Source organism: Cataglyphis hispanica, chromosome 2, assembly GCF_021464435.1.
Source record: "Cataglyphis hispanica isolate Lineage 1 chromosome 2, ULB_Chis1_1.0, whole genome shotgun sequence".
NCBI lineage: Eukaryota > Metazoa > Arthropoda > Insecta > Hymenoptera > Formicidae > Cataglyphis > Cataglyphis hispanica.
The window spans coordinates 1,042,094-1,065,569 of record NC_065955.1 but is presented as its reverse complement, the minus strand read 5'-3'; the positions used below and the strand labels follow the sequence as shown (position 1 = coordinate 1,065,569).

The following is a 23,476-nucleotide window of genomic DNA, read 5'->3' as shown; positions in this document are numbered from 1 at the left end:
CGAAATATTTTATGTATTGCTTGTTTGCTCCAGAATGACGTACTATTCGACTTGTTTCTCTGCCAAGGAAAGCAATAACTCTGGGATTTTCTGAAGCAGAAATGAGATGATTTCCCAAACATTCATAAAAAAGAAAACAACAAGTATATCAGCTGCTAAAGCGCATTTCATCTTCCTGAGACATGTGGGAGCTCAAACAAATAGCAAAATGCCATGCATACATCAATATAAAATCACAGTTACAGCATGTATCACGTGCTATGCAACTGCGGGATTACTCGTCTCTCCGGCATCGCGTGCATTGTGCGAAATTTCGCTCGGCGAGAGCGTTTCAATATTTATCAAACGTGAGGACGCGCCGAATAATCTCCAAGGACAGCTTGTACACTCTGTTACACATCGTTGCAACAATCTGTGCTTCTAAGCGTTGCAACCGAGAGTTGAACGAACGTTTCTTCGAAATAACAATTCGGACTCAATAACAACAGCCTCGAAAAACCTTTCCTCTTTCTTTTTCAACGTCTGCCGGTGAAGCAACATTGTTTCCATCCCGTGCAGTGCATTACGTAAATGAGAATAGTACCTCGTACGCATTCGTGTGTATCTACTTCACGCGACTCGAGGCGACGATGTCATCTTTTTAATTACTAATCACCGTGTAAAGTCTCTCTTCTAACGAAAAACTTGTGCATATAGCGTTTAAGAGAAAATAAATAAAATTACGTATGGGATTTTTTTGTATATTATAATTGTATATAAAAATGCTAGTTAAACATAAAATTTTAAAAGAATAATTTACTTTAATAATTTAATAATTAACTTGGTAAAGGCAAATAAAATCAAAGGAACAAATATAAATAACGAATTATTAAAATTATTTAGATTTTATTTTTTGATAATTGTTTCACATTATCGAGCTTCGCAAAAAAAAAAAAAGAAAAAAGAATTGTATTTTTCACCGAACAAATAATAATAATGAATATTGAGATCGCAACTCCAATCACGGAAAAGTTTCTGTTCCAAACGATTGTCCTAGATTCGAAAATTTAAGGAAGACGATTTACGCTTGTTTGTTCTCCCAAATCCGTAGATGATTCTAGGTCATGTCGAAAAATTTAAAGCGCCAACACATTAGATGAAATTCACGTTAAAAATTCTCTCTCCGTTTTATTACATATCTAAATAACAGATATGAATAAAAAGAGATAAATGTTATTGGAATTTTTCAAAAGCATTAAAAAGTATTAAATTATCCTTCATTATCTCAAACAATATTTGAGTGCAAAATTTGTCTCATTTAATTTTTCTATTGTAACGTTTTATATTATTATATTTATGTATTATAAGAATGTTATAAATTTATTTACATTATTTTTTTGCTTTATAATTTATCATATGATATAAGAGAGAGATAAAATTGCCGTAGTAAAAATACTGCATTCGCTAATGCACCGTAAGATTAAATGGGGCAGTCTGTTCGCTTAAAATCGAGTATTCTCTTGGGAATTTTTCTCGATTTCTTAGTAGTGAGAATTCCTGAGCATCGCTATCAATTCTGTCTGTCGCTCGGAAATCGCTCTCGAAAAATAAGCGACTTTCGAATAGATATACGGATATAAATCACCGATCAAGATATATCTACATGCACATAATGTAATGATTTCTACAGAATCATGACTTACATAACCCAATATACGGAGATATCTTGCCGCCTCGCAAGGTACAATATCATCATCATCATATTCAATTACAGATAGTCGCATATGGACGTTACATGACTGCCTGTTGCCAGTCTGCTGTTGCAGACTAGAATCATAGATAGTGGTAGACTACTTGATTCGCATTATCTTGTATTTTCTCTTACCTTATTTAGATTGCTTTATCGTATTATATATCTTTTAATTTGACAACTTACGAATTTTAATTAATAATTAAATTAAGCAATGAGCATCATTATATGTCACTAATGGAAAAAAATATTCAAACGATGAAAAATGTCAATTTTATTTTTCCGACATAAATAATTTCTGTTTCTCTTATTTCATTTTAATATTTATATCTATAGAAAAATATAAATGTGTCTCTTTGAATATCTTCCTCCACTAAAATCGCATAAGCAAGAGAGATTTTTCAGATAAAATTTCAAGAGTGAATATATCTCATAATAAAACATCGCTATATTTTTATAATTAATTAATAATTAACGATTGTAAACAGATGTTTAAAAGTACCCCGATAAATTTTTTATTTAACAGAGAAAGATTTTCTCGAATAAACAAAAAAAAATCACTTTTATCGACTTCAATGATTTAACCAGTATTTATCGTTTAATTAATGAGGATTTTCATCATACATACTGGAGTGATTGATGATACCGTTGTTAAAATGTCTCTGTTAATTCCGCGAATGCTAACACGAGACGAACCTTTATGTCGTACGTTACGTAATTAGAGATAATATACCGTGCACTCACGTCAAAATTAACCTTCAACATTTCAGGATTATTCGTGTTTGTACGCCAGAGATACGAAAAACTCACCTGACCTTCTTGACAGAGATTTCATATCTTACAATTTATTTACAAGATCTCTGTCTCTATATTATTAAATCTATATCATTTATAATTATTAATTCATTAAATAAACGACACATGTTTTAACAGAATTAATTTCTTTAATATGTCTCATCATTAATGCAAAATAAGATTTTATGATACGCATATTCTATTATGAATCATAGCATTGAAATTTTTCCGACTGTTTATTTGATTATATAATTTATTATTATTTAATAATTATTATATAATTAGTTTATATAATTATTATTATATAATCTATAATGTATTCTAAAGATATTTTGTTTCATATACCGTAAACATTAATTTCGCATTGATGAAGATAAAAATTGACATGACAGCCCACAATGATTTCGCACAAGGAATAAAAATTTCGACTTTGACAATATTATAATTTTAAATATCGAGACAACAAATCGTTCCGTCTGAATAATCTTCAAGCATTATCTTGAAGCAATCAGTACAAAACGCGGCTCCGAAATATTTGACATGAGATGAAACGATCTTTAATTCATCCGTGAGTCTCGTACGCAGAAACGAGTTTACGCGACACGCGACAATCGCGGGACGTTATATAGGAATCCAAAACTCGCGGAATCCTCATCCGCGGGAGTCAACGCACCACCTCTCCTTCCTCTTCCCGCCCTGTCCCCGACAATCGCGCGCCCGTTCCACCTTGCTCCTCCACGACGACGACCATACGATCGAACAGTTTTTTTCGAGCACCGCGTGAAACAGGTATTCGACGTGGTGGGATAAGCGGGGAGGTAGATAGGTAGGTAGATGAATACTTATACGCGGATATATTGGCGAGACGCCGACGTGAAATTGTGGCGAGAATAAACCGGACGACCGGTGAAAATTAGAATCGGACGAGAGCGAGCAGCGGGAATAAACGCAACGTCAGCCGAGAAAGATTCTTAGGAAAAGAGAGAAACAGAAATCGTTCATAGGCGACGCTGTGAACGGGAGGTCGAACGTGAAGGACGCGACCGTTGCCACCGCGGGCAGTGAGTTTTCAAACGTCGCTCGCTTCTGCGTATTCGTGATGGAAACGCGGGCGCCATCGCGAAGAAGGATAGCGCGAAAGATCCGTTCAAAACGTCATCTTTCGCCTTTTATCGCTAAAATAAATGTATGTGTGCAAACTCACCGTTTGCAGTTGAACGTCCCGCGTCGTCGTCGTACCGGCGATAATCCAAGTGCCGAATAGGAGAAGAGGCGATGAACACTCGCGAACACTCACTCGCGCGACAACGCGTTGCACACACGTAACGGCGCGAGCGAATCTTATCGACGCGATTATTTTCGAGAGTAGAAATTCATGCAAAGATCGCGGAGAAGAAGACACGTCCGCGAAATGGAAAGCGCGGGGAAGGCGACGCGCGCGCGAATAATGTATCTTCACTCGTAATCGTATTCAAAGATCCGACCGCGACTTCGCTCCGTCACGAACTTCAACCGACTCGGCGACACTCTCGCTCGCTCGCGTGGATCTCTGCAACTTCTCGCCGCCTCCCCGCCAATTCGCCTCCCTACTCCCTACCATTTCGCCTCCCTTCCAGATCGTTTCCCACTCCTACCACTACAACTTATTACTTTTGACTAAACTTGGCGACGCGATGCTCATGAGATATAGGATTAGTTCGACTTTGTTGTTTCCGCTGAAAGTTAAACAGAGACAGAGATAGTGCTCGCGATCATCAATATCACGGACCTTGACATATATGTGTTGTCAAAATCAAAGTCTTTAAGGATGAATCCTCTAATATGCATCTATACATTTAATAAATTTTACTTTTTTCTTTTAGTATCGAGAATGATTCAGTATGTGCATATTATAATTTAATTTTATTAACAAAGTGAAGATTATAAAAAGAAGTTTATTGATAATTTATATAAGAAATTGTCGAGGAAAAATCTGTATTTACATATAAACTTACATTAAAGAGAGAAATAGCATTTGAAAAAATATATTATCTTATTAAAAATATCATTAGACATGTGTAAAAATATCAGAAAATTAAAACGACGATATCTATATACAAAATGTAAATTTTTATTGCATTTCCAGATTTTTATTTAAAACATCATGTTTGCTTGGTTTTATTGTCACCATTTTCCATGTGCATGTCTTTCCTTAATTCATAAATCTGTAAAAAGAAAGCAATGGTTATACCTTAATATGGTAAATTAAAAGAAAATAGATATTCTTTTTCAATTCACCTGTATATATGCTTCCGTGAGAGTAATCATTTGGGGCAAAATTTGAGTGACATGTAAATCTTGCATCTCATACCACTGACCAGTGGCTCTATGCAAAATATGGACTCGATATGTTCCTTGACCAGGTTCACCGTCGTGTACTATATTGGCCACTAGATCATATGTTGTATATGGATGCTTCGCCTTTATTTCTGGTGTTAAAATATCTCCAAAATCAACATTTCTATAAACATAATCAAAAATTACAATTAAAATATTGTTAACTTTAGTATATAATAGTGTACGTCATGAAATAAATATATATATATATACTCACTTAACAGGAAAATTTACAATTGTTGGATTTTTTTCGACAAAAAATGTATTTTTCGTAAATCTCTAAAACCAATTAAAAATTATATTATTAATTAGCAAGATTCACTTTAGTAGCATTAGGATATAAGACTTACCTTTATATAAAGTATAAGATAAGGTGGCAGTTCAGTAATCTCGAATCTTTTCATGAAATTTTCCTTATAAGTCTTATATTCTTTTTCAGTTATGGCATTAAATTTATTTAACAGTGTGTATAAATTTACCTTTATAAATAAAAATATGACATTATATTGATTATTTATAGCTGTGTATTAAAATTCTTAGATATTGTAATCAATATTTGTGGATACAATACTGACTTGTGGAATAATGTTCTCCGTGAATTGATCTTTGAATAATGGAGGTGGCGGAAGATCGCAAGTAAGATATAAAAACGGACTTTCTGTCACAGTTTCGCCATACTCTACTGTGTGCAGCAGTTCACTTCTTTGGCTCTCTTCTAATTCTAATGGCGGTATTTTCCGCGTATATATCCGCATATGCCCTAAGAATGTTTTATAAATGATACTTGAATCACGCTTTTTAGTACCATTTAGTGCCAAATGCAGAGCATTTAAGAACCATGATAAAAAGTCCACCGGATCACCTAAATAGCATCTTATTAGTAAAAATGTCTTTATTGAAATGTAAATGAAGACATTTATGTACCTTGTTCTGTGAATTGAAATCTTTTTTTACTCCATAAAACTACAGCTTGCAGCATCTCATGAGGACTCACATGTGCTTTAAAATTACGTGGATTCCACAATTTGCGCATAAGTTCTCCAAATCTTTGTACCAAAAGATAAGATGAATCACCAGGTGGTCTTCTTACATGAGAATAATTAGATTCTCTTAAAAAAAAATCTCTCAAAGGTGTAACATGTGAAAGTGCCTGTAAAGTTGCAATATATTTATATAATATATATTTTTTTAATGATATATATATGTATATTTAAAAAATAAATTACTTGTAAAATGACATTGCAATAATCATTTGCTTTTATATTATTCAATCCCACTATGCCTGGTGAATACATAGAGCCATCAATTGCTCTACTCTGTTTGTCACTTCTATCTAATTGGGCTATTTGTGCTTTATCAAAAGTTGGATATAATACATATTTAATGTCATCCAATGATGAATCTATAAATATTAAAACATTAAAGTTTTATTTATCAAAAGAAAAGAATATGTGCAAAAATAATATGTATTTACTTACCCACAATTTCGTAATTATCTGGTAAGCAATAAAACTTTAATGTATGCAGATTAAGAAACACATGATGACTCTCTGCTACACTATGTGTATAAGCATGGGTGTTAGTCCCTCTTCCTTGGAAATACTTGCCACAAACTAGACAGGCATATACATTGATTCTTGATAACGATACAGAACATAATTTTTCAAAATCAAAATCTAAAAATTGTCGATTAATTGTATCCAAGTATGGACACAATCGTGGTGTTTCTGATTTTGTTTTTGCATGTTTTGCATTCTCTGTAACAGAAGAAAATATAATTTTAGATAATATTTTAGATTATAATTCAAACATAGAAAATGCAACATAATGATAAATATAAAATTCTATAGATTGTTTCATGTAATATCAATGTTTAAATAAATATTAAATATAATTATAAAAAAGCTTGCAAAAGCAAAGAAAATTAAAATGCATCAAATATTACCTAACCACAAACTGTTTTTTTTTATTAAAATTGTAATGTACATCTAAAACTGATTGATTTGAATCATCAATGATATTATACGTACTGATTTACATATACTTACTTCCCATTTCATTATCCGAATCGCTTTCGATGTCAACCAATTTATGTTTTCTTTGCATACCAGAAATAGACGCCATTTTTAACATAACATACACATAAGTATGTTCGAAAGCTCTACCTGTAGAGTAAAGTAATATTAAATTGACCAATCAGGACAAAGAAATCTTGCAAACTCGCATAATCATATAAAGTATTTTTACAGAAAAGTCAGACAATCACGTTTATAATTTAGAAAAATGCAACACAAATGACGTTTCTTTTATTTGTCACATGACTGGTCGATTTTTGTGCAAATTTGCTATACAAATTCATTTTGAAAAGTCCTTTATGTAAAGTCAATATCCGATGATTTGACCAATCAGAATAAAAGAAAAGAAAATCTTTATCCTGATTGATCAATCAAACGCATAAAATATTCATAGGATGCGTTCCATTTCATGCATTGATCGCATAGATCGCCTGAAAATCTATAGTTCATGTAACATATATTATAGATTTCCAAGCGATCTATGCATTCTATGCGTGAAACGGAACGCAACCATAATGCCAAATGTTATGCACTCTGAAACTAAAGTTAGGTTGATTAGATTAGGTTAGATATATATGCACGTGCTTCATCGTTTCGTTTCAAATGCACTTTTTTTACATTTTACTTTTAAACTGAAATAGATATATCATAGATATATACTCAGATTTTGAAGAAGAAGAAGGAAGAGAGAAGTAAAGTGTAGAAGCAGCGTACATATATTTATATATGCTGTGTGTATAATTGGCGGGATAAACAGAGTAACTATGCGCTTTTCTTTCTATACTGTGTAACGAAATATTTTTGAAAATATTCGGATGCGTTTCGCCGGTTCTAGATAATGAATCACACATGAATGAAACTCTTGCTTGTATTTGCAATAATGTGGTGACGTTTTATTAATCTGATTAATCCGAATTGCGATACTAAAAATCTAAAACTAATATTGCAAAAAAAAAGTGCAGCTATAATCGTTTTGTTTCAAAGATTGAACATGATGTTTTATTAACGCATCTGCATATGAAGAAACATTCTGCTTGGTGTTGTGTTTTATATCTTGAAATTACTTCAAGAGAGCATATATCGCTTATAAAATACATATATATTCGATAATATAAAACTTTTAATTAAATATATATATATATTCTGTTGTTAAAGAGAAGACTTATTTCAAAATAACTAACTTTTATAAATAAAATCTTAAGTTTCTTAGATATTAGACTTTTTGAAAATAACTATGCCTCGTGCAAAGAGAAGCAGAGTAAAAAGCGATGATTCACCAGGTCCAAAAAAGCTTAAACAATCAGGTTCAGATACCTTAGATTACATGACACAAATACAAACAACTTTGGGTATAAAACAAAGTACAGAGGAAAATGGAGATGGAATTGAACATTCATCTACAGTGCTTATATCCACTTCAAATATAGAAAAAAATAAAGATGCTATTGAACACATACCTTTGGTGCTTGAATCAGTTTCTGATAAATTATTATCAATTGAACAAGAACTTTGTACTAAATTAAAAGACGTTACTTTTCCGTCAATGATACAATATATTTACAATCCGCTTGAGTATGCATCTGAAACACATGCCATGTATGTACATAAGTATTGCACTGGCAAAAAAAAAGTTTTATTTGTTGGCATGAATCCTGGACCATGGGGCATGTCTCAAACTGGTGTGCCATTTGGAGAAATAAGCATGGTGCGCAATTGGCTCAAAATTTTTGGTCCCGTTGGAAGTCCATTAAAAGAACATCCTGATCGAAAAGTCACAGGATTCCAATGTACACGTAGTGAGATTAGTGGGCTAAGATTGTGGGGCCTCTTTCGAGATTTGTGTGGAAGTCCAGAAAACTTTTTTCGATATGCATACATGCACAATTATTGCCCACTTGCATTTATGGATGCCAAAGCTCGAAACATCACACCAGCAGAATTAAAGGCAGAATTAAAATATTTATCCCATTTACATTTTTTTTTTTTTTTTCATGCTGAACAGTTTGTTTCTTTTTAGGGAGAAGGACAAAAAATTTTACATGAGGCATGCGACAAATCCTTGATAGATATAATACAACTCTTGAAAGTAGAGATTATCGTTGGTATTGGAAATTATGCCGAAAAAAGAGCACAGATTGCCGTCCAGACAGGAGGTCTTTCTCATGTACAGGTAATATATATATATATATATATATATATAATATAGTATATATATATATATATATATATATATATATATATATATATATACACACACACATATATATTTATGCAATATATTGCATTGTAATATCTTTTTAATTATAATATATCAAGATTTACTAATTTATATGTGATTTTTTTCAGGTAATGGTTCTGCGACATCCCAGTCCAAGAGCTGTAGGTAATCAAAATTGGAATGAAACAGCTATGAAACGGTTGGATGAGTTGGGATTGCTCAAATTTTTTGAAAAAGCAAGTACCATTGTTTAAATTCTTTCTTCCACAGGATACAATCATTATTTTTATATAAAAAATATAAAATTCAAGCTTAATTGATAAGTTATTTTTATTTAAGACAACATTTATATTATTTGCAAAAGATTGAAAACTCAAAAAAAATTAATAATTTTATAAAACTGTAGAGCACAGCGTAATTTTAAAAATATCTTTATATCATATTATCGACATATATAATAGCTTTTATTATGGATATTTTGTCATGGATGGATGTTGCATTACAAAAAGCTGAGGAATCTTTAAAAGTTGGCGAAGTTCCAGTTGGTTGTTTATTTATATATAATAATGAAATAATTGCAACTGGAAATAACACAGTGAATGAAACTTGTAATGCAACTCGTCATGCAGAGGTAAATTGCATTGACCAAGTTTTAAAGTTTTGTAAAGAGAAACGTGTGGAATACGAAACAGTGTTTCGTAATCTAGATGTAATTGTCACGGTAGAACCATGCATAATGTGTATGTCGGCATTACTTCAACTACAAGTACGTAGTATTATATACGGGTGTGCGAATGATCGATTTGGCGGTTGCGTCAGTGTTCTCGAAGTACCGAAATTTTACGATTCAAAAGTAATGATACAAGGAAACGTTAAGAGAGAAGAGGCTATGAGATTGCTTAAAGACTTTTACAAGGGCGTAAATCCAAACGCGCCTGAGTCAAAAGTCAAAAGAAAGAAAGAAACTTTGTTAACAGAGAACAAATAATCTTTCTACATTTGATATCTTCTATATATATATATATGTGTGGAACATTTTTTATATATAATTTAATATAATACATGAATATAAAATATATTTATTTCCTTTTTTTAATAATTAGGTAATACAGACTGCGCTCTATAATATAAAATAATTTGGAGTCTTTTATAATTTTTTATACTCTACATATATATATGTATTTAATGTACAGTATAGTAGAAATAGAAATAATGGTAAATTCAATATTTCTTCACGCGTTTTTATGTACTTGTTGATCGACTTTTTATTTAATATGTTTCTACTTATTGAATACTGTATATACAGTCTTACATATCTGAAATATATGTTCAATATTACATGTAATACTTACAAGATAAGCTTTTAACTTTATCATATAATGTCAACTGCACCATGTTTTATCCAATTCGCATTTTCCTTGGTACCATCTGATGAGTAATTGATTTCTCAGTGTGTAGTTTTGCAGCACCATGCCCTTTGTCTACAAACAGATACATCCTTTGTCAAAAGTAAAATTATATGAGAAAATATTCTTCTGACTTACAATCGGAGGCGGGAAAATTCTTTGAAAATCCATCTGATTCTGATGTTCAAGATAACTTTGCGATAAAATAAGTTTTGTTTCCAATGTATAACAAGGCCTACACAATTGACACTCTATATGAAAGCAGTCCTTGCATTCCTTGCAGAGCTCTGGTAGCACTACAATGTTTTTATTTGCTATCTCCATTTCTTCTTCTGCTTTATTTCTACAATAATGCCAATAATTAAAATATCTTTTATGTGAATAATTCTACTCTGTATTTTTAGGCTCAATTTTGAAATACAAAATTCTTCTGTACATGTATTTAAATACATGTAAATTTTGATATGCTATACTTGCCTAATCTTTAAGGATCTTCTTCTGATTCTCTTGCCGATGCCGACTAGCGCAAATGTATTGAATATGACTTGCTCATAAAGCAATTGATTCGGTGGATAATGCGCGGAAGACAGATTCGGCGACATATTCGCTTCCATCATGTAGACATTCAGATCCTCATCGAGAGCCAGATCGAATCTCACGAGCTCGAAGAAATTCCTGCCATTGCCGAAGCGTTTAGAAACTTCTCTGATTTGCATCTCCTTCATCAGCACGACTTCCCGGATAGCGTCATATACTCGCTCCCACATCTTGGTCGGATTCTTTTCGCGTTCTTTGACGTACGCGTCGAATGAATCTTTCATCGAGAACCCGAACTCAGTGTAGTATCTCTTTAAAGATGGCACGTTCCAAATCGGTAAATAATCATCTCCCACCACGTACTTGTCTAGGATTTCTGGATCGAAAGGATAATATTTCACCGGACAGAAGCGGAACAATACGTCGCCTTTGTAGACATATAGCCGCAACGGATCTACCGATGTGATGACAACGTACACGCCAATATCAAACTTGTAGCCATCCACGAGGAATGGTCGTTCGATAAACTCTTGGACGAAGGTGCCATCAGTGAAGTTTGCGTCATCGTTGCCGCGAATACGGATGCCCCGATGATCATTCGATTTCTGTACGAACAGCTTCGTGGGATTTGACTTGGCATAGTCAAGGAAAGCTTGCTGGTCCTCAGGTATCTTGAACGCCGCTGGTATATATTGTCCGCCGCGTGATGTCGACAGATCTACCTTGTTCGTGATGTAGCCGCAACCGGGGAAATGGTTGATTCGCTGATGCTCCCGCAGTCTACTTAATTTCATCGACAGTACGCGAAACGGATAATCGTGGGCCCACAGTAGGTCCCAATCAGATTCATTTTTGCTCTCTTGAAAACCGAGCCGTTGGAGCACCGCGTATACGTGCTTCAAGTAATTGGTATCGTTGCTTTTGGCGTAGATCCAGAATTTAGGTTGATCCTCGTTTATTGTTACTGGTCGTTCAAATAGATGTCTTGAGTATGTTTGATAAATAAAAGATATACCGTAAAGGATCAACGGGCCCGCTACGAAAGATAGAATAATCCTTAGAACTGTCTTCATCTTCAAACTCATGATTTGTCTTCTTATAATGTATCGAATTTTCTGTAACAGCGTTGTCAGTCATTATGATTAAATTTATTAAATCTGATTAAAATGAATGAATAACAAAAAATGAGAAATAGAATTAAATATTTTATCCTTTCTTTTATTTTATTTTAATAAATATCTACATATATGTCTTTATCTAATTATCTAATAAAAGAGAACTGATTTAAATTACTATTCTTCAGCTAATTGAGACTTCAGCTAATTGATTAGATTCCATTTTAAATGTGTTAAATTATTGTGCTGCTTATGTATCGATTTCTAATTCTCGTCATAGTAATAAAAATAATTTTTAAATATCTTTTTGCGTACCTTTTCGCTCTCTTTTCTATCGTGTCCTTTGTCGTCTGACATAGTAATTTTGATTTAAACGTGACTAGAATTAACTCCAACAGTAACAGTCTGCAGTGAGTTTACTTTTGAGCAACGAAAAGCATCATGTGAAAGTACCGTTGTAACTTATCCCCGCTTCATCGACGACCTATCCATGTGGGATATGACTGTCTCCCAGTTGTTAGAAAGAGAACCGGTTTCTCTTTACACGATTGTAATTTACATCTAGAATTAAGATATTCATAATTACCGACAGAAATAAATAGAATAAAAAACTTATAATATAACAATGCTAATCGTAAAATAACATAAAAAATTGCAAAACGTGTGTGAATGAATGTATAATCAGAGCAAATTACTTTTAAATGTATTTAGTTTTGATTATACGGCTGATTTTCATTAAGTATGCTATAATACTAATATTTTGTTATTGATTATTAAAACAGTCTAATAATTAATATATTATTATAATTATAATTATAATTATAATTATTAATATATAATTATTTTAATTATATGGCTATGATTTTGGATGAGTATTTCTGTTTTATTATTGATTACTATAAAGCAATCCTATGTATTGTAATATATATATAATAAAATATTATAGAATTGATTTTTTAACTGATTTGAATATATAAATCTGAATTGTTTGAGAATTTTTTAATCTATTTTTGTCCATATATATTTATTATTATATAAGATGATCTCAAATGTTTAAAATTATTATATATGTCTTTTTTATTTATTGTAATTCCTAATTTCATGTTTCTTATAATTTTTATACACTTTATTTTAAAATATTATTTACAATTTTGAAAAGAGTTTGAAGAAAATGACCATTTCATCTTTAAATAAATTTTTCATCTGTAAATAAATTTTTTTGCTATAGGAGTAATAGTACATACTTATATAGCATTTCATAAATCTCATTAACATAATTAATAAAATATAAAAAATTTATATATATGCTTGAAAAAGTACTATACTATCGTATTTAAACATAGCGGGAAAGAGCAGACACGTGTCACGTGATCGATGCGTAGTTGTGAGGTTAGATTGTGGAAGCGCTGCGTGTCGTGAACTTTATCCATCGATTCTGCCTCGTTCTTTACATCCGCTGACTCGTACTGAGTAGTTGTAAGTGTATAAGGGAAGAGTAATAACACGTGCAAACATGGGTTTCCAGAATATTTGGTATTCGCATCCACGAAAATACGGTCAAGGATCAAGATCCTGGTCAGTATAACGTACTTTGTTTTATTCGCTTTCATCAGCGATTAATTTATGTGGCACACAACAGTTTGAGCGATCGCATCACCACGAGGTTATCGCCATGTAATATTAGTCACGAAAATTTGATTTAAAGTGAAATTTGATAGACTAATTAAAATCTGAAATTATTTTTATATATTTATCTATCAATGTTAATTATTAATATTGCTTTTGTAAAAATAAGTATAAGTATGTATGCTAACCTCAAAAGTATCGTGTAATAAGTCAGACTATGGTTATTTTACTAAATATTCTGTTTTATATGAGTTTTCTGCGCATTATTTTTCCTCTTTCTTTCTGTCTTCAAATTTTTAATTGTTTTAAATTTAGAAAATGCAGTTGAATAAATAGATTTAATATTAATTCTAATATTTTATATATATATATATATATATATATATATATATATATATGCATGTGTGTGTGTATGTGTTAAATGTAAATGTATATATGTATTCTCCCTCTCTAAACAATATTGATTTTGTTGCAGCCGTGCCTGTGCAAATAGACACGGGCTTATTCGCAAATATGGCCTGAATATCTGCCGGCAGTGCTTCAGGGAATATGCTGCTGACATTGGTTTCAAAAAGGTAAATATGACATTCTCAATATAATATAAAATATTTATGGATACACATATTAAAAAAGGAAAAAAATAATACAATTAAATAATATCTTCTTTTTGCTTTACAGCTGGATTGAATACAACATAGAACATAAATACAACATAATTCAAGCAATTCAACCAATCATACCTATGATTTCAACATCAGCACTAATATTTTGGAATAACATTGACAGTTAAACACAAATAAAATGGTATTGTAACAATATCCAGCACTTACCAATGTTTTTAAAATAAACACATTATGTTCTTATAATCCTGTATTTTATCACATATTCTATTTATATCCTTTCAAACATTTTTTAAATTTTATGAACATGTGAATATGCAATTATTTGAAAAGCAATCTACTGTTTTGAACTATATTGAAAATTACAACCATTAATATTGCACATAAATAGGATTACAGGATTATATAAAGCATATATGTATATACAATGCATATGTGCACCTAGTTTATCAATAAATTTATATATATTCGAAGTTTGTGTAGAAATTATATTCTCTATTCGGAAGTTAATATTCTTTCTAATTTGAGCATATCTTTTAAAAACTAAAGTTACCTTGAAATCTTGCTAAAAATCGAAATTGCAAAAAAGGAAGACCAATTTTGCAACTAATTCGCTATTGCAAATATATCAAAGAAAAAAAAAAAAGGAAAACAAATATTGGCAGCACTGCGCACTGCGGCGATGGTGAAAATTCGCATAGGTTACGTTTGATGCTGCAGTGATATCGTGCGTGTCCCTCGTTCAAAAAGACGCGTATCAATTGCGACTTGCGACACATGGAGAGAACAATGTCGGAACAAGCAGCTTTGCAAACGCAAACGGAAACAATCTCCGAGGCGGATGTCTCCGAATCGCAGGTATGCTAGTGTGTATGTTCGTTAACCCTCATTAATATATGTACTATGTACGTTACGTTTATTACTCGATCGCGCGATAAGCGGAGGTGGAGAGGAATCGTCGGTGACGTTATTCACAGAATGCAAATAATTATTGCTCTTATCGCTTGTCACTATCTAATATCTCCTCTAACATAAAACTTTGCATCGTTGGAAGACGATTTTTATAATAATCATAAAACACGTATTTTTTTCACTACGATATATAAAATATTTTTTGATTGCGACAAGGTTATACAAATTATTTCTAACTTTGTTCTTTGAGTTTTAATGATGATGCGTAATATGATCACGGTCCTGCGAAAACGCGCAGCGAGTGAAAGATTTTTAATAAGTGAATGCAATTTGAAGAAATGCGAGCGTGAATTTTGTCAAACCGAAGACAATCGTTCACCGTTAAATGGAATACGAATTCTGGATCTGACACGGATCGTAGCCGGTCCCTACTGTACGATGATCCTGGGAGATCTTGGTGCGGAGATCTTGAAGATCGAACGACCTGGTGATGGAGACGAGGCGCGCAAATGGGGTCCGCCATTCTTCGAAGGAACGCAAGAATCGACTTATTTTATGAGCGTGAATAGAAATAAGAAAAGCGTTTGTATCGATCTGAAGAGAGGTAAAGATATTATTTATGATCTGGCGCAGACATGCGATGTCTTAGTGGAAAATTACGTACCAGGAAAGTTGGACAGTATGGGCTTAGGATATGAAGATATAGCCAAGATAGCGCCACGTCTTATATATTGCTCGTTAACTGGCTATGGATCCCAAGGACCTTACGCAAATAGGCCTGGTTATGACGTTATTGCTGCTTCCCTAGGTGGACTCTTGCATATTACTGGTCCCAAAGATGGACCACCATGCAAAGTTGGTGTAGCAATGACAGATTTAGCAATGGGTTTATATGCTCATGGAGCGATTATGGCAGCTTTACTGCAAAGATCAAGAATCAACAAAGGCCAATGGATACAATGTAATCTTTTGTCAACTCAAATTGCGAGCTTGATTAATATTGCTTCAAATTATTTAAATGCAGGCAAGGAAGCAACAAGATGGGGATCTGAACATGAGAGCATAGTTCCTTATGAAGCTTTCCCAACAAAAGATGGATATATGACTGTGGGAGTGGGTAGTGATTTGCAATTTCAAGAGTTAATCAAAAGATTACAACTACCAGAACTCATTAATAATAACAAATTTAAGAATAATATTGCTAGAGTTAAGAATAGAATGGAATTACTTCAAATTCTCAGAGATGTATTTAAAAGAAAAACAAATCAAGAATGGTCTGCAATATTTGAAGGTGCTTCATTTCCATATGGAGCAGTAAATACTATAAAAGAGGTGAATAAATCAATATCAAATACTTTCGTAAATTTCACTTTTTTAAAATTTGGCATGTAATTTTCAGGTATTTGATGATCCTCATGTAAAATATATAAAGTTGGTTCAAGAGTTAGAACATCCAGTTACAGGCAAAGTAAAACTCGTTGGGCCACCTGTGACATATAGCTATGCTACCAACATAGTGAGATCGTCACCACCAATGTTAGGACAACATACATTAGAAGTTTTAAGAAATATATTAAAATATTCGGATAATAAAATAGAAAATTTAATAGCACAAAAAATTGTGCAATAATTAATTTTTTTTATGTATTTTGACATGCAATACTCACATAACATAAAAAAATTTTGATTTTCTAATAACGTTTTAACTTTTATACATTACATATAGTATTTTAGATAATACATAAATTTTGATTTTATAATAAAATATAATTTTTAGACTAGTTTCAAAGATTTTTTTCATGATGTTATTGATAATATTGTGTATTTAAATATATTATAATTTATATATATTTACATATATTATATATTTTTTTAAAGATTTAAAAAAATATAATTTACAGTAAGAATCGTATGTATATGTAAATACAAATAAAATTACATATTTTATAAAATATTATTTGTGTAAATATATGTCAAACTTTGTATAATAAATAAAAAAATAAATTTTATTTGGGTATGTTTTTATTTATTTTTATAATAAAAATTTTTCAATTGTGTTTATTGTGACCAATGGCAATCATTACCTGTATGTACTTTAAAGTATGATTAATTTTATTAGTTTTATTATATTAATATTTTCATAATTTTCTTTTATAGGATGTGCCTACTGTACGATTACGTTTACGAAAACCGAAATCAACCAAAAAAGTCCAATGGACTCAAGGAACTGTTGATAATGAAAATCTAAACAAGAAAAAGTCAAAATGTAAGTTATTTATTATTTTTATGAGATCTTTTAAGTTTATTTAATGAAAAATATAAAATAAAATAATAATTTTTTTTTATTTATAGGTTGTTGTATTTACGAGAAACCAAAAACTTTTGGTGAAAGTAGTTCGGAAGATAGTGATGATGAATGTGAACATTGTCATGGGCATAAGGATGCTCATAAGAAAGTCTTACCCCAAACTGGAAATGCTGCTCAAGATGGAATGTCATCTCATCCTGGTAACTTTTTAATGATAAATTTAATAGTATCATTATGTATGTTTAATTAATGTATGTTTATTTCATATTATGGTCTGATTACAGAACCGATTGCAACAGGATCAACATAAGTATTTATATACCCATTGATCATCCTGCTAAATGGAAAATAAATTCTTTTGCTGTTTCTCAAGTCAGTATCATACAGAAGAAATGGCGAATTGTAGGTAAGTGATACAATAAGTAGAAAAATGAAACCAAAGAATATGATTTTTTGTCATATTACATTATCCTTTTAGGTATACAAACTTTAAATATGATTCTGCACTAATCATGTAGCATTTTTATTATAATACTTTAACAATATTGCACGGAAGATTATGAAATGTTGTCCAAATTGTTAATTCTTATATAGATTGTATGTGATATGTGATGAGAATAGTAAATCATTGAATATTCTCTGAAAAATAACAATTATCATTCCTTGTATATGTTTATCTGAATTAATGTCACTTTTTTCATATGTATTATTTGCTATTTAATATATATATATATATATATATACACACACACACACACACACACACACACACACACACACACACACACACACACACACACACACACACACTCTTTGCTAGCCGATAGCTCTAGATTTTATGCCGAAAGAAAATATATATTACTTGTTAATCTGTTACTTTTATTAACATTCCATATTTATAATAATATTGATTTATATGTTTCATAATTGCTAAATCAAATTTGAAATGACTTGTTATTATACAGGGAAATTGGAAAATCCCAAAATTTTGTTTTTGAGGGAGATTTATTATATTATGTTTACAATTTTACAATGTAATTGTACAACATAGAAGCTCAAAAAATGAAATGTTGTACGAGAAAAAGAAATAGTGCACATTTATATCCATTTATTATTTTCTTTGTTTAGTACAAATAGAAATAAAATTTATAAATATTTCAAATATGCAGAAAAAAAATAAAAATAAAAAAATTCGGTTACGTTAGAAATATATCATTACAGATTGTGTACACAGAATGATAACCACATTAAAAACTTAATATAATTGCATACTCTCTTCATTGAGAATTCCAATTTTATAATATATTTGTCAGAAGATAAATTCTATAAGACCTAGAATTCTACATGTAAGAGCTATACAGATAAACTTTAAGCTAACAGTTTAAAAATAGTTTGATGATAATCTTTAAATATAAATGATATAATTTTTAATTCTTTTTAGATATTTTATGATTTTGCGATATAACAATAGACAATATATTTCTTTGTGATATCCATTCTTTTAACAACATTTTTAGTAACTCTTTCAAATAGTACTCATCTGGTGATATTCCAGATTGTGTTACATTATAAGAGATAAAAATCTGCACATGTATCTGTGTGCATAAATTTCAGGTAATCAAAAAATAGATTAATTATTTATGCTTTTATACGATAATAGTATTTTGGACGATTTTGTATCAACTTAAGTGCAGAATATATCTCTAAAATTCTTGTAAAAATAAATGTTTTAAATTGGAAATTTAATAGTTTTTAGTCAGTCAATGTTATTACTACTTCTTTGAAACCTTCGTCTTTTTCGCACCTCCATTCCTCTACGATAAGTATTTTCATCTAAACCTAAAGTCTTCACCATAGCCCGACTCCGCCATATTTTAACTGTATAATCATCACTGGTTGTAACTAACATTTCAGGATCACGTGGATTAAAAGCTACGGAATTAACTACATCGGTATGAGGAAATTTTGCTAAACAAATTCCATAATGTCTATCCCACAAGTAACCATGCTTATCTTCTGCACCGCTGTAAGCAAAGATATTTAAAAATTAAATATCGTATATATTTTGAAAATATAAATTTTTTTTTAAGTTTGATGAATTATGTAAATGTAATCAAATTACATTACCTTGCTACATATTCATTACATACATCCAAAAATATAAAGAAACATTCGTTATTAGGTGTATATGCCTTATGTGCTCTTAACATTGTACCAACTTGTTTTAATGTTACCAAATCAATCACATGTATATCAATTTCTTGTGCTATTGGTGGTGGTTGCAAAGGATTAGTAATAACATAACCCTTCGGCCATGGTCTCGTATTTACATAAAGATATCTGTATACAAAAATGTGATACAAAAATATATCACATATCCCTCAAATATATCATCTTACATGATGACGATATTGACGACGATAACTGACCTATGATCAGGAGAAAGTCCCATTCCAATGATGTGGCCGTGAAGATCAATCAAATGATCTATCTTATCGAATTTATCAGCTACAGATTCGTAATTTAACCAATCTTCTACCGATGGGGTATTCTGTCTCTCTCGCTCCCTTTCCCGCTGAGCTATTCTTTCGCGTAATGACGGTCCTGGATCTAATCTCCTTGGGAAACTGACTAATTTAATTCTCTTAAAACCAACTTTATGTGGAGTATATGTCTTTGAGCCAGTTGTAAATATAAGAAACTTCTCGGGATTATTGGCCAACTCGTCAGTATCACATTCTTCGGTTATCGAAGATTCTGTAAACCCATTTTATATCATATCCCATACAAATTATAACGATCGATTTTCTAATAGTATACATTACTGTGCATATAATTTTTCTACCTCCTGACTCGCTGTCCTCTTCCCACAGTAGATTCTCGCTTTCACTATCACTTTCGTGCGCCTTCTGCATTTCAACCTGTCTATATTCCTGATTGTATTGTATAGGACTAGCATATTCAAAACCGTCACCAAGTTTTCTCCAATTCGAAAATCCACCTTCTAATTTACTATATCTATCATATATATATATATAAATGTTAATCATTTAACAAATAGAGGTGTTATCATATATAATAAAGAACGAAAAATTCATACTGTAATCTCGATGATGCATGGTGTAGCACTTCTGGTTCTTCATGCTGTTGCGAGCTACTAGGTTCGTTCGAACGTGATAACAAATCTTTATGACTTGGCGGATTCCCTTTTTCTTCCTTTATATTTGAGGAGGATGGCTGGCTTTGTTGTTCTGTAGTTTCAGCTGGTGCAAGCGCTAGACAATTTGCAACCATAATTGCTCTAATTGAAGAAGCATTTCCATTGTAAAACCTGAAAATTATTATAGAAAAAAAATTTATTTTGAGAAGACAACTGTTTATACTAACATTAATATTATAAATCTCATTAAGATTAATATTAAACTAAAATTGAGGAGGCATATTGAATTATGACTTTACCTAAAAAGTTGTGTCATAATGGGCACATGTTCACTAGCTGATTCCTGATTTGCCTTATTTAGCCAAACTACACTAGTACTGACCAAATGTGCCAACCAATGCAGATTTCCACTTAAAAGGTAACGCTCACTGTACCATGTACCAAATATGTCATATGGCTTATTCACTACTCTACATTGGAGATCAAAGCCAGCTACAAATAAACACAAAGCATACATAAGTAACTATTTGATCAACAATTGAAGTCTTTTATTAAAATGTGTTTCAAAAAATCGCTTATTGTCTATCTTTTTAAGATTTATCAATTTATGTAATAATTTTCTTTAAAGTGCATTTAATTTTGTTTACTTACGTGCTACTTTAAACACTGCTATTTCTCCTGAAGTACTATGAGGTGTACCAAAATGTACACCAGAGACAAGAAGTAAAGTATCTGTACAATTAAATTGGGAAAATTGTGTATATTTCCAACTAAATGTTTTCATATCGTGCAAATATTTTATAGTAACAGGATATTGACTTTGCCACACCTGAAATAATAACATATTTGTGATACTTGAAAATTTATACAAAAAAGGAGAAATATAAATGTCAACAAAAGAACTTACAAGAATATATCCATCTTTTGAACAAGTTGCAAACATTTTGCCATTATGAGAGAAGCTCACATGTAAAACTTGATGTGAATGTTCCTTGAGAACTTCAGTTTCTATTAATGGAGTATGATATGCCAAACGTTTGAATTCTCCCAACCAAGAAGTTTTCCCTAAAAGAGTGAAAGAGAGAATAATAATTACTAATATTCTCTTAATCAAGAAAAATATAAGCATAAAATATATGCATAACATATTGATATAAATCTATGTAGGTATATGTGAATTAATCTCTCTCTCTCTTCTATGTATTAAAATATTTTTGAAATATCATGCTTCAAAAGATCAAAAATTACATATATACATATATAAATACATATATTATTGCTACTGGATATCTTTCATATAATATACAAAAATGATTTTATAATAGAAAGATAGAAATCAAACAGTAAGAATTGTCACAAATCTTAATAAGTATATATAAAACAATTCTTAATAAATTTATTATAAAACTAATTTAAATTTAAAATGCTGCTATATTTATTTACTACAAAATAATTATTTTATTATTATTATATCTTTTGTTCTTATTGTTTCCTCACTTCTATTATCCTTATACATACCCTATATAGAATAATTATCTAATTTATCTAAATCAAGATTTTTTCTTGTGATTCAAATAATTTTTTTCAAACTGAACACAATGTACGAATCACACAACAGAAATTTATGTTTTTCATCTATTTCAGACATATAATATGTGACAAAGAATATTATATGCAATCGCATGTAAAATTACGATGACGTCGAAAGTGCTGCTGATGTATGACAAGACATACCTGGCATGATACCGACATCCGGATCTATCTTGTATGTTCGATAAAATAAATATTTCCACAGAAATTCATCGTGCGAGACCCTATGCCACGATCTGCATACTTCACCCGCAATCGTCAGCTCCTTCGGCGTCAAATACTGGAAGATGCTCAAAAGAATCGAGTCTGGCATATAATACCAATTAACATCGCCCTCGCTTTGCTGTGACAAGCACTCGCTATTGTTATCCGATTCACTGACTTCTTCGTCAGCTGTCTGATAGTCCCGCGTAATGTCCTCGACGCCGTCCATTGTCAAAATGCGGCGGTTTATTTACTGGAACAGCTGATATCTGTCAGCGTCAGCGACTGTGCAGTCACTGTGCCGAGGATACACGAACCCGACCGAGGTTAGAATTTTCCTCGCAATCAAATGCATTACATATAGCACGTAATACCACACATGGTATAATATATATACATAAATATTTCGAAAACGCGACACGTGTTGGTAGCGTGTATGGATGAAAGTACAGCAGGTATCATTAATGCCTCCATTTCCGATACATTGTATCTAGATATTCATTAAAAATCGTAATTATGGAAAGATGCAAATTAGATTTTCATCGATTCAATAATAATAATTTATTTATTTCTCAACTTTATATATTTTTGACGTCCGTCAAACTCTGCCAAAACAATTCATAATTCAATGTGTATGTATCGTATGTGTCATGTGTGTCTATGTTCTCTGCTATCAAAGGTAAAGGAAAGGACGAATTTAATTGGTTAGACCATATTATTGCTAGCATTCGAATGAATAAAGCGAGGAGCACACACTTTTGCATAAGCGCATAATCATAAACACAAAGAAATTGATTGGTCCACA

General features: G+C 31.4%; 9 protein-coding genes across 10 annotated transcripts in view; 5 read left to right on the top strand and 4 right to left on the bottom strand.

The window, feature by feature from the left end:
• LOC126857162 (rap guanine nucleotide exchange factor 2-like) overlaps nucleotides 1-4,070 on the bottom strand; it is a 111,647-nt gene extending 107,577 nt beyond the window's left edge. The window contains exon 1 of the mRNA XM_050606358.1: nucleotides 3,729-4,070. The gene's annotated coding sequence lies outside the window, so the exon portion shown is untranslated. The remainder of the gene's footprint in view (nucleotides 1-3,728) is intronic.
• A 544-nt stretch (nucleotides 4,071-4,614) lies between these two features.
• Nucleotides 4,615-7,180, bottom strand: LOC126858819 (U4/U6.U5 tri-snRNP-associated protein 2). The gene is made up of 9 exons (XM_050609419.1): nucleotides 6,949-7,180; nucleotides 6,379-6,657; nucleotides 6,127-6,302; nucleotides 5,825-6,050; nucleotides 5,476-5,762; nucleotides 5,251-5,379; nucleotides 5,118-5,179; nucleotides 4,802-5,024; nucleotides 4,615-4,728 (listed from the first exon to the last, which is right to left on the bottom strand). Exons 1-9 carry the CDS (start codon nucleotides 7,031-7,033, stop codon nucleotides 4,666-4,668), a joined length of 1,530 nt encoding a protein of 509 aa, XP_050465376.1. The 5' UTR covers nucleotides 7,034-7,180; the 3' UTR covers nucleotides 4,615-4,665.
• Nucleotides 7,181-7,309: 129 nt separating this feature from the next.
• Nucleotides 7,310-9,466, top strand: LOC126858822 (single-strand selective monofunctional uracil DNA glycosylase). Its single transcript, XM_050609423.1, has 4 exons — nucleotides 7,310-7,733; nucleotides 8,178-8,920; nucleotides 8,993-9,145; nucleotides 9,322-9,466. The coding sequence occupies exons 2-4, from the start codon at nucleotides 8,210-8,212 to the stop codon at nucleotides 9,445-9,447; spliced, it is 990 nt and encodes a 329-aa protein (XP_050465380.1). The 5' UTR covers nucleotides 7,310-7,733; nucleotides 8,178-8,209; the 3' UTR covers nucleotides 9,448-9,466.
• Nucleotides 9,467-9,662: 196 nt separating this feature from the next.
• LOC126858825 (tRNA-specific adenosine deaminase 2) lies at nucleotides 9,663-10,531 on the top strand. The gene has a single exon (XM_050609430.1). It carries the CDS (start codon nucleotides 9,663-9,665, stop codon nucleotides 10,179-10,181), a length of 519 nt encoding a protein of 172 aa, XP_050465387.1. The 3' UTR covers nucleotides 10,182-10,531.
• Nucleotides 10,433-15,113, bottom strand: LOC126858829 (probable tubulin polyglutamylase ttll-15). The gene is made up of 5 exons (XM_050609433.1): nucleotides 15,051-15,113; nucleotides 12,567-12,812; nucleotides 11,077-12,251; nucleotides 10,738-10,942; nucleotides 10,433-10,674 (listed from the first exon to the last, which is right to left on the bottom strand). The coding sequence occupies exons 2-5, from the start codon at nucleotides 12,606-12,608 to the stop codon at nucleotides 10,576-10,578; spliced, it is 1,521 nt and encodes a 506-aa protein (XP_050465390.1). The 5' UTR covers nucleotides 12,609-12,812; nucleotides 15,051-15,113; the 3' UTR covers nucleotides 10,433-10,575.
• Nucleotides 13,661-14,743, top strand: LOC126858828 (40S ribosomal protein S29). Its single transcript, XM_050609432.1, has 3 exons — nucleotides 13,661-13,826; nucleotides 14,353-14,452; nucleotides 14,556-14,743. The coding sequence occupies exons 1-3, from the start codon at nucleotides 13,765-13,767 to the stop codon at nucleotides 14,562-14,564; spliced, it is 171 nt and encodes a 56-aa protein (XP_050465389.1). The 5' UTR covers nucleotides 13,661-13,764; the 3' UTR covers nucleotides 14,565-14,743.
• Nucleotides 15,114-15,148: 35 nt separating the features above from the next.
• On the top strand, nucleotides 15,149-18,385 carry LOC126858826 (E3 ubiquitin-protein ligase PPP1R11). Of its 2 annotated transcripts, XR_007688723.1 has the most exons (5): nucleotides 15,149-15,355; nucleotides 17,567-17,675; nucleotides 17,762-17,917; nucleotides 18,002-18,123; nucleotides 18,196-18,385. XR_007688723.1 is itself a non-coding variant. In XM_050609431.1 (4 exons), the coding sequence occupies exons 1-4, from the start codon at nucleotides 15,275-15,277 to the stop codon at nucleotides 18,025-18,027; spliced, it is 372 nt and encodes a 123-aa protein (XP_050465388.1). In that variant the 5' UTR covers nucleotides 15,149-15,274; the 3' UTR covers nucleotides 18,028-18,385. The 2 variants fall into 2 exon arrangements, 1 of the variants encoding a protein (XP_050465388.1); XM_050609431.1 differs by having other exon boundaries at nucleotides 18,002-18,385.
• On the top strand, nucleotides 15,372-17,137 carry LOC126858821 (succinate--hydroxymethylglutarate CoA-transferase). The gene is made up of 2 exons (XM_050609421.1): nucleotides 15,372-16,741; nucleotides 16,809-17,137. Exons 1-2 carry the CDS (start codon nucleotides 15,665-15,667, stop codon nucleotides 17,037-17,039), a joined length of 1,308 nt encoding a protein of 435 aa, XP_050465378.1. The 5' UTR covers nucleotides 15,372-15,664; the 3' UTR covers nucleotides 17,040-17,137.
• A 97-nt stretch (nucleotides 18,386-18,482) lies between the features above and the next one.
• Nucleotides 18,483-23,357, bottom strand: LOC126858817 (F-box/WD repeat-containing protein 5). The gene is made up of 9 exons (XM_050609418.1): nucleotides 22,612-23,357; nucleotides 21,785-21,942; nucleotides 21,529-21,706; nucleotides 21,177-21,369; nucleotides 20,818-21,048; nucleotides 20,563-20,735; nucleotides 20,147-20,474; nucleotides 19,845-20,057; nucleotides 18,483-19,741 (listed from the first exon to the last, which is right to left on the bottom strand). The coding sequence occupies exons 1-9, from the start codon at nucleotides 22,898-22,900 to the stop codon at nucleotides 19,474-19,476; spliced, it is 2,031 nt and encodes a 676-aa protein (XP_050465375.1). The 5' UTR covers nucleotides 22,901-23,357; the 3' UTR covers nucleotides 18,483-19,473.
• Nucleotides 23,358-23,476: the final 119 nt, after the last annotated feature.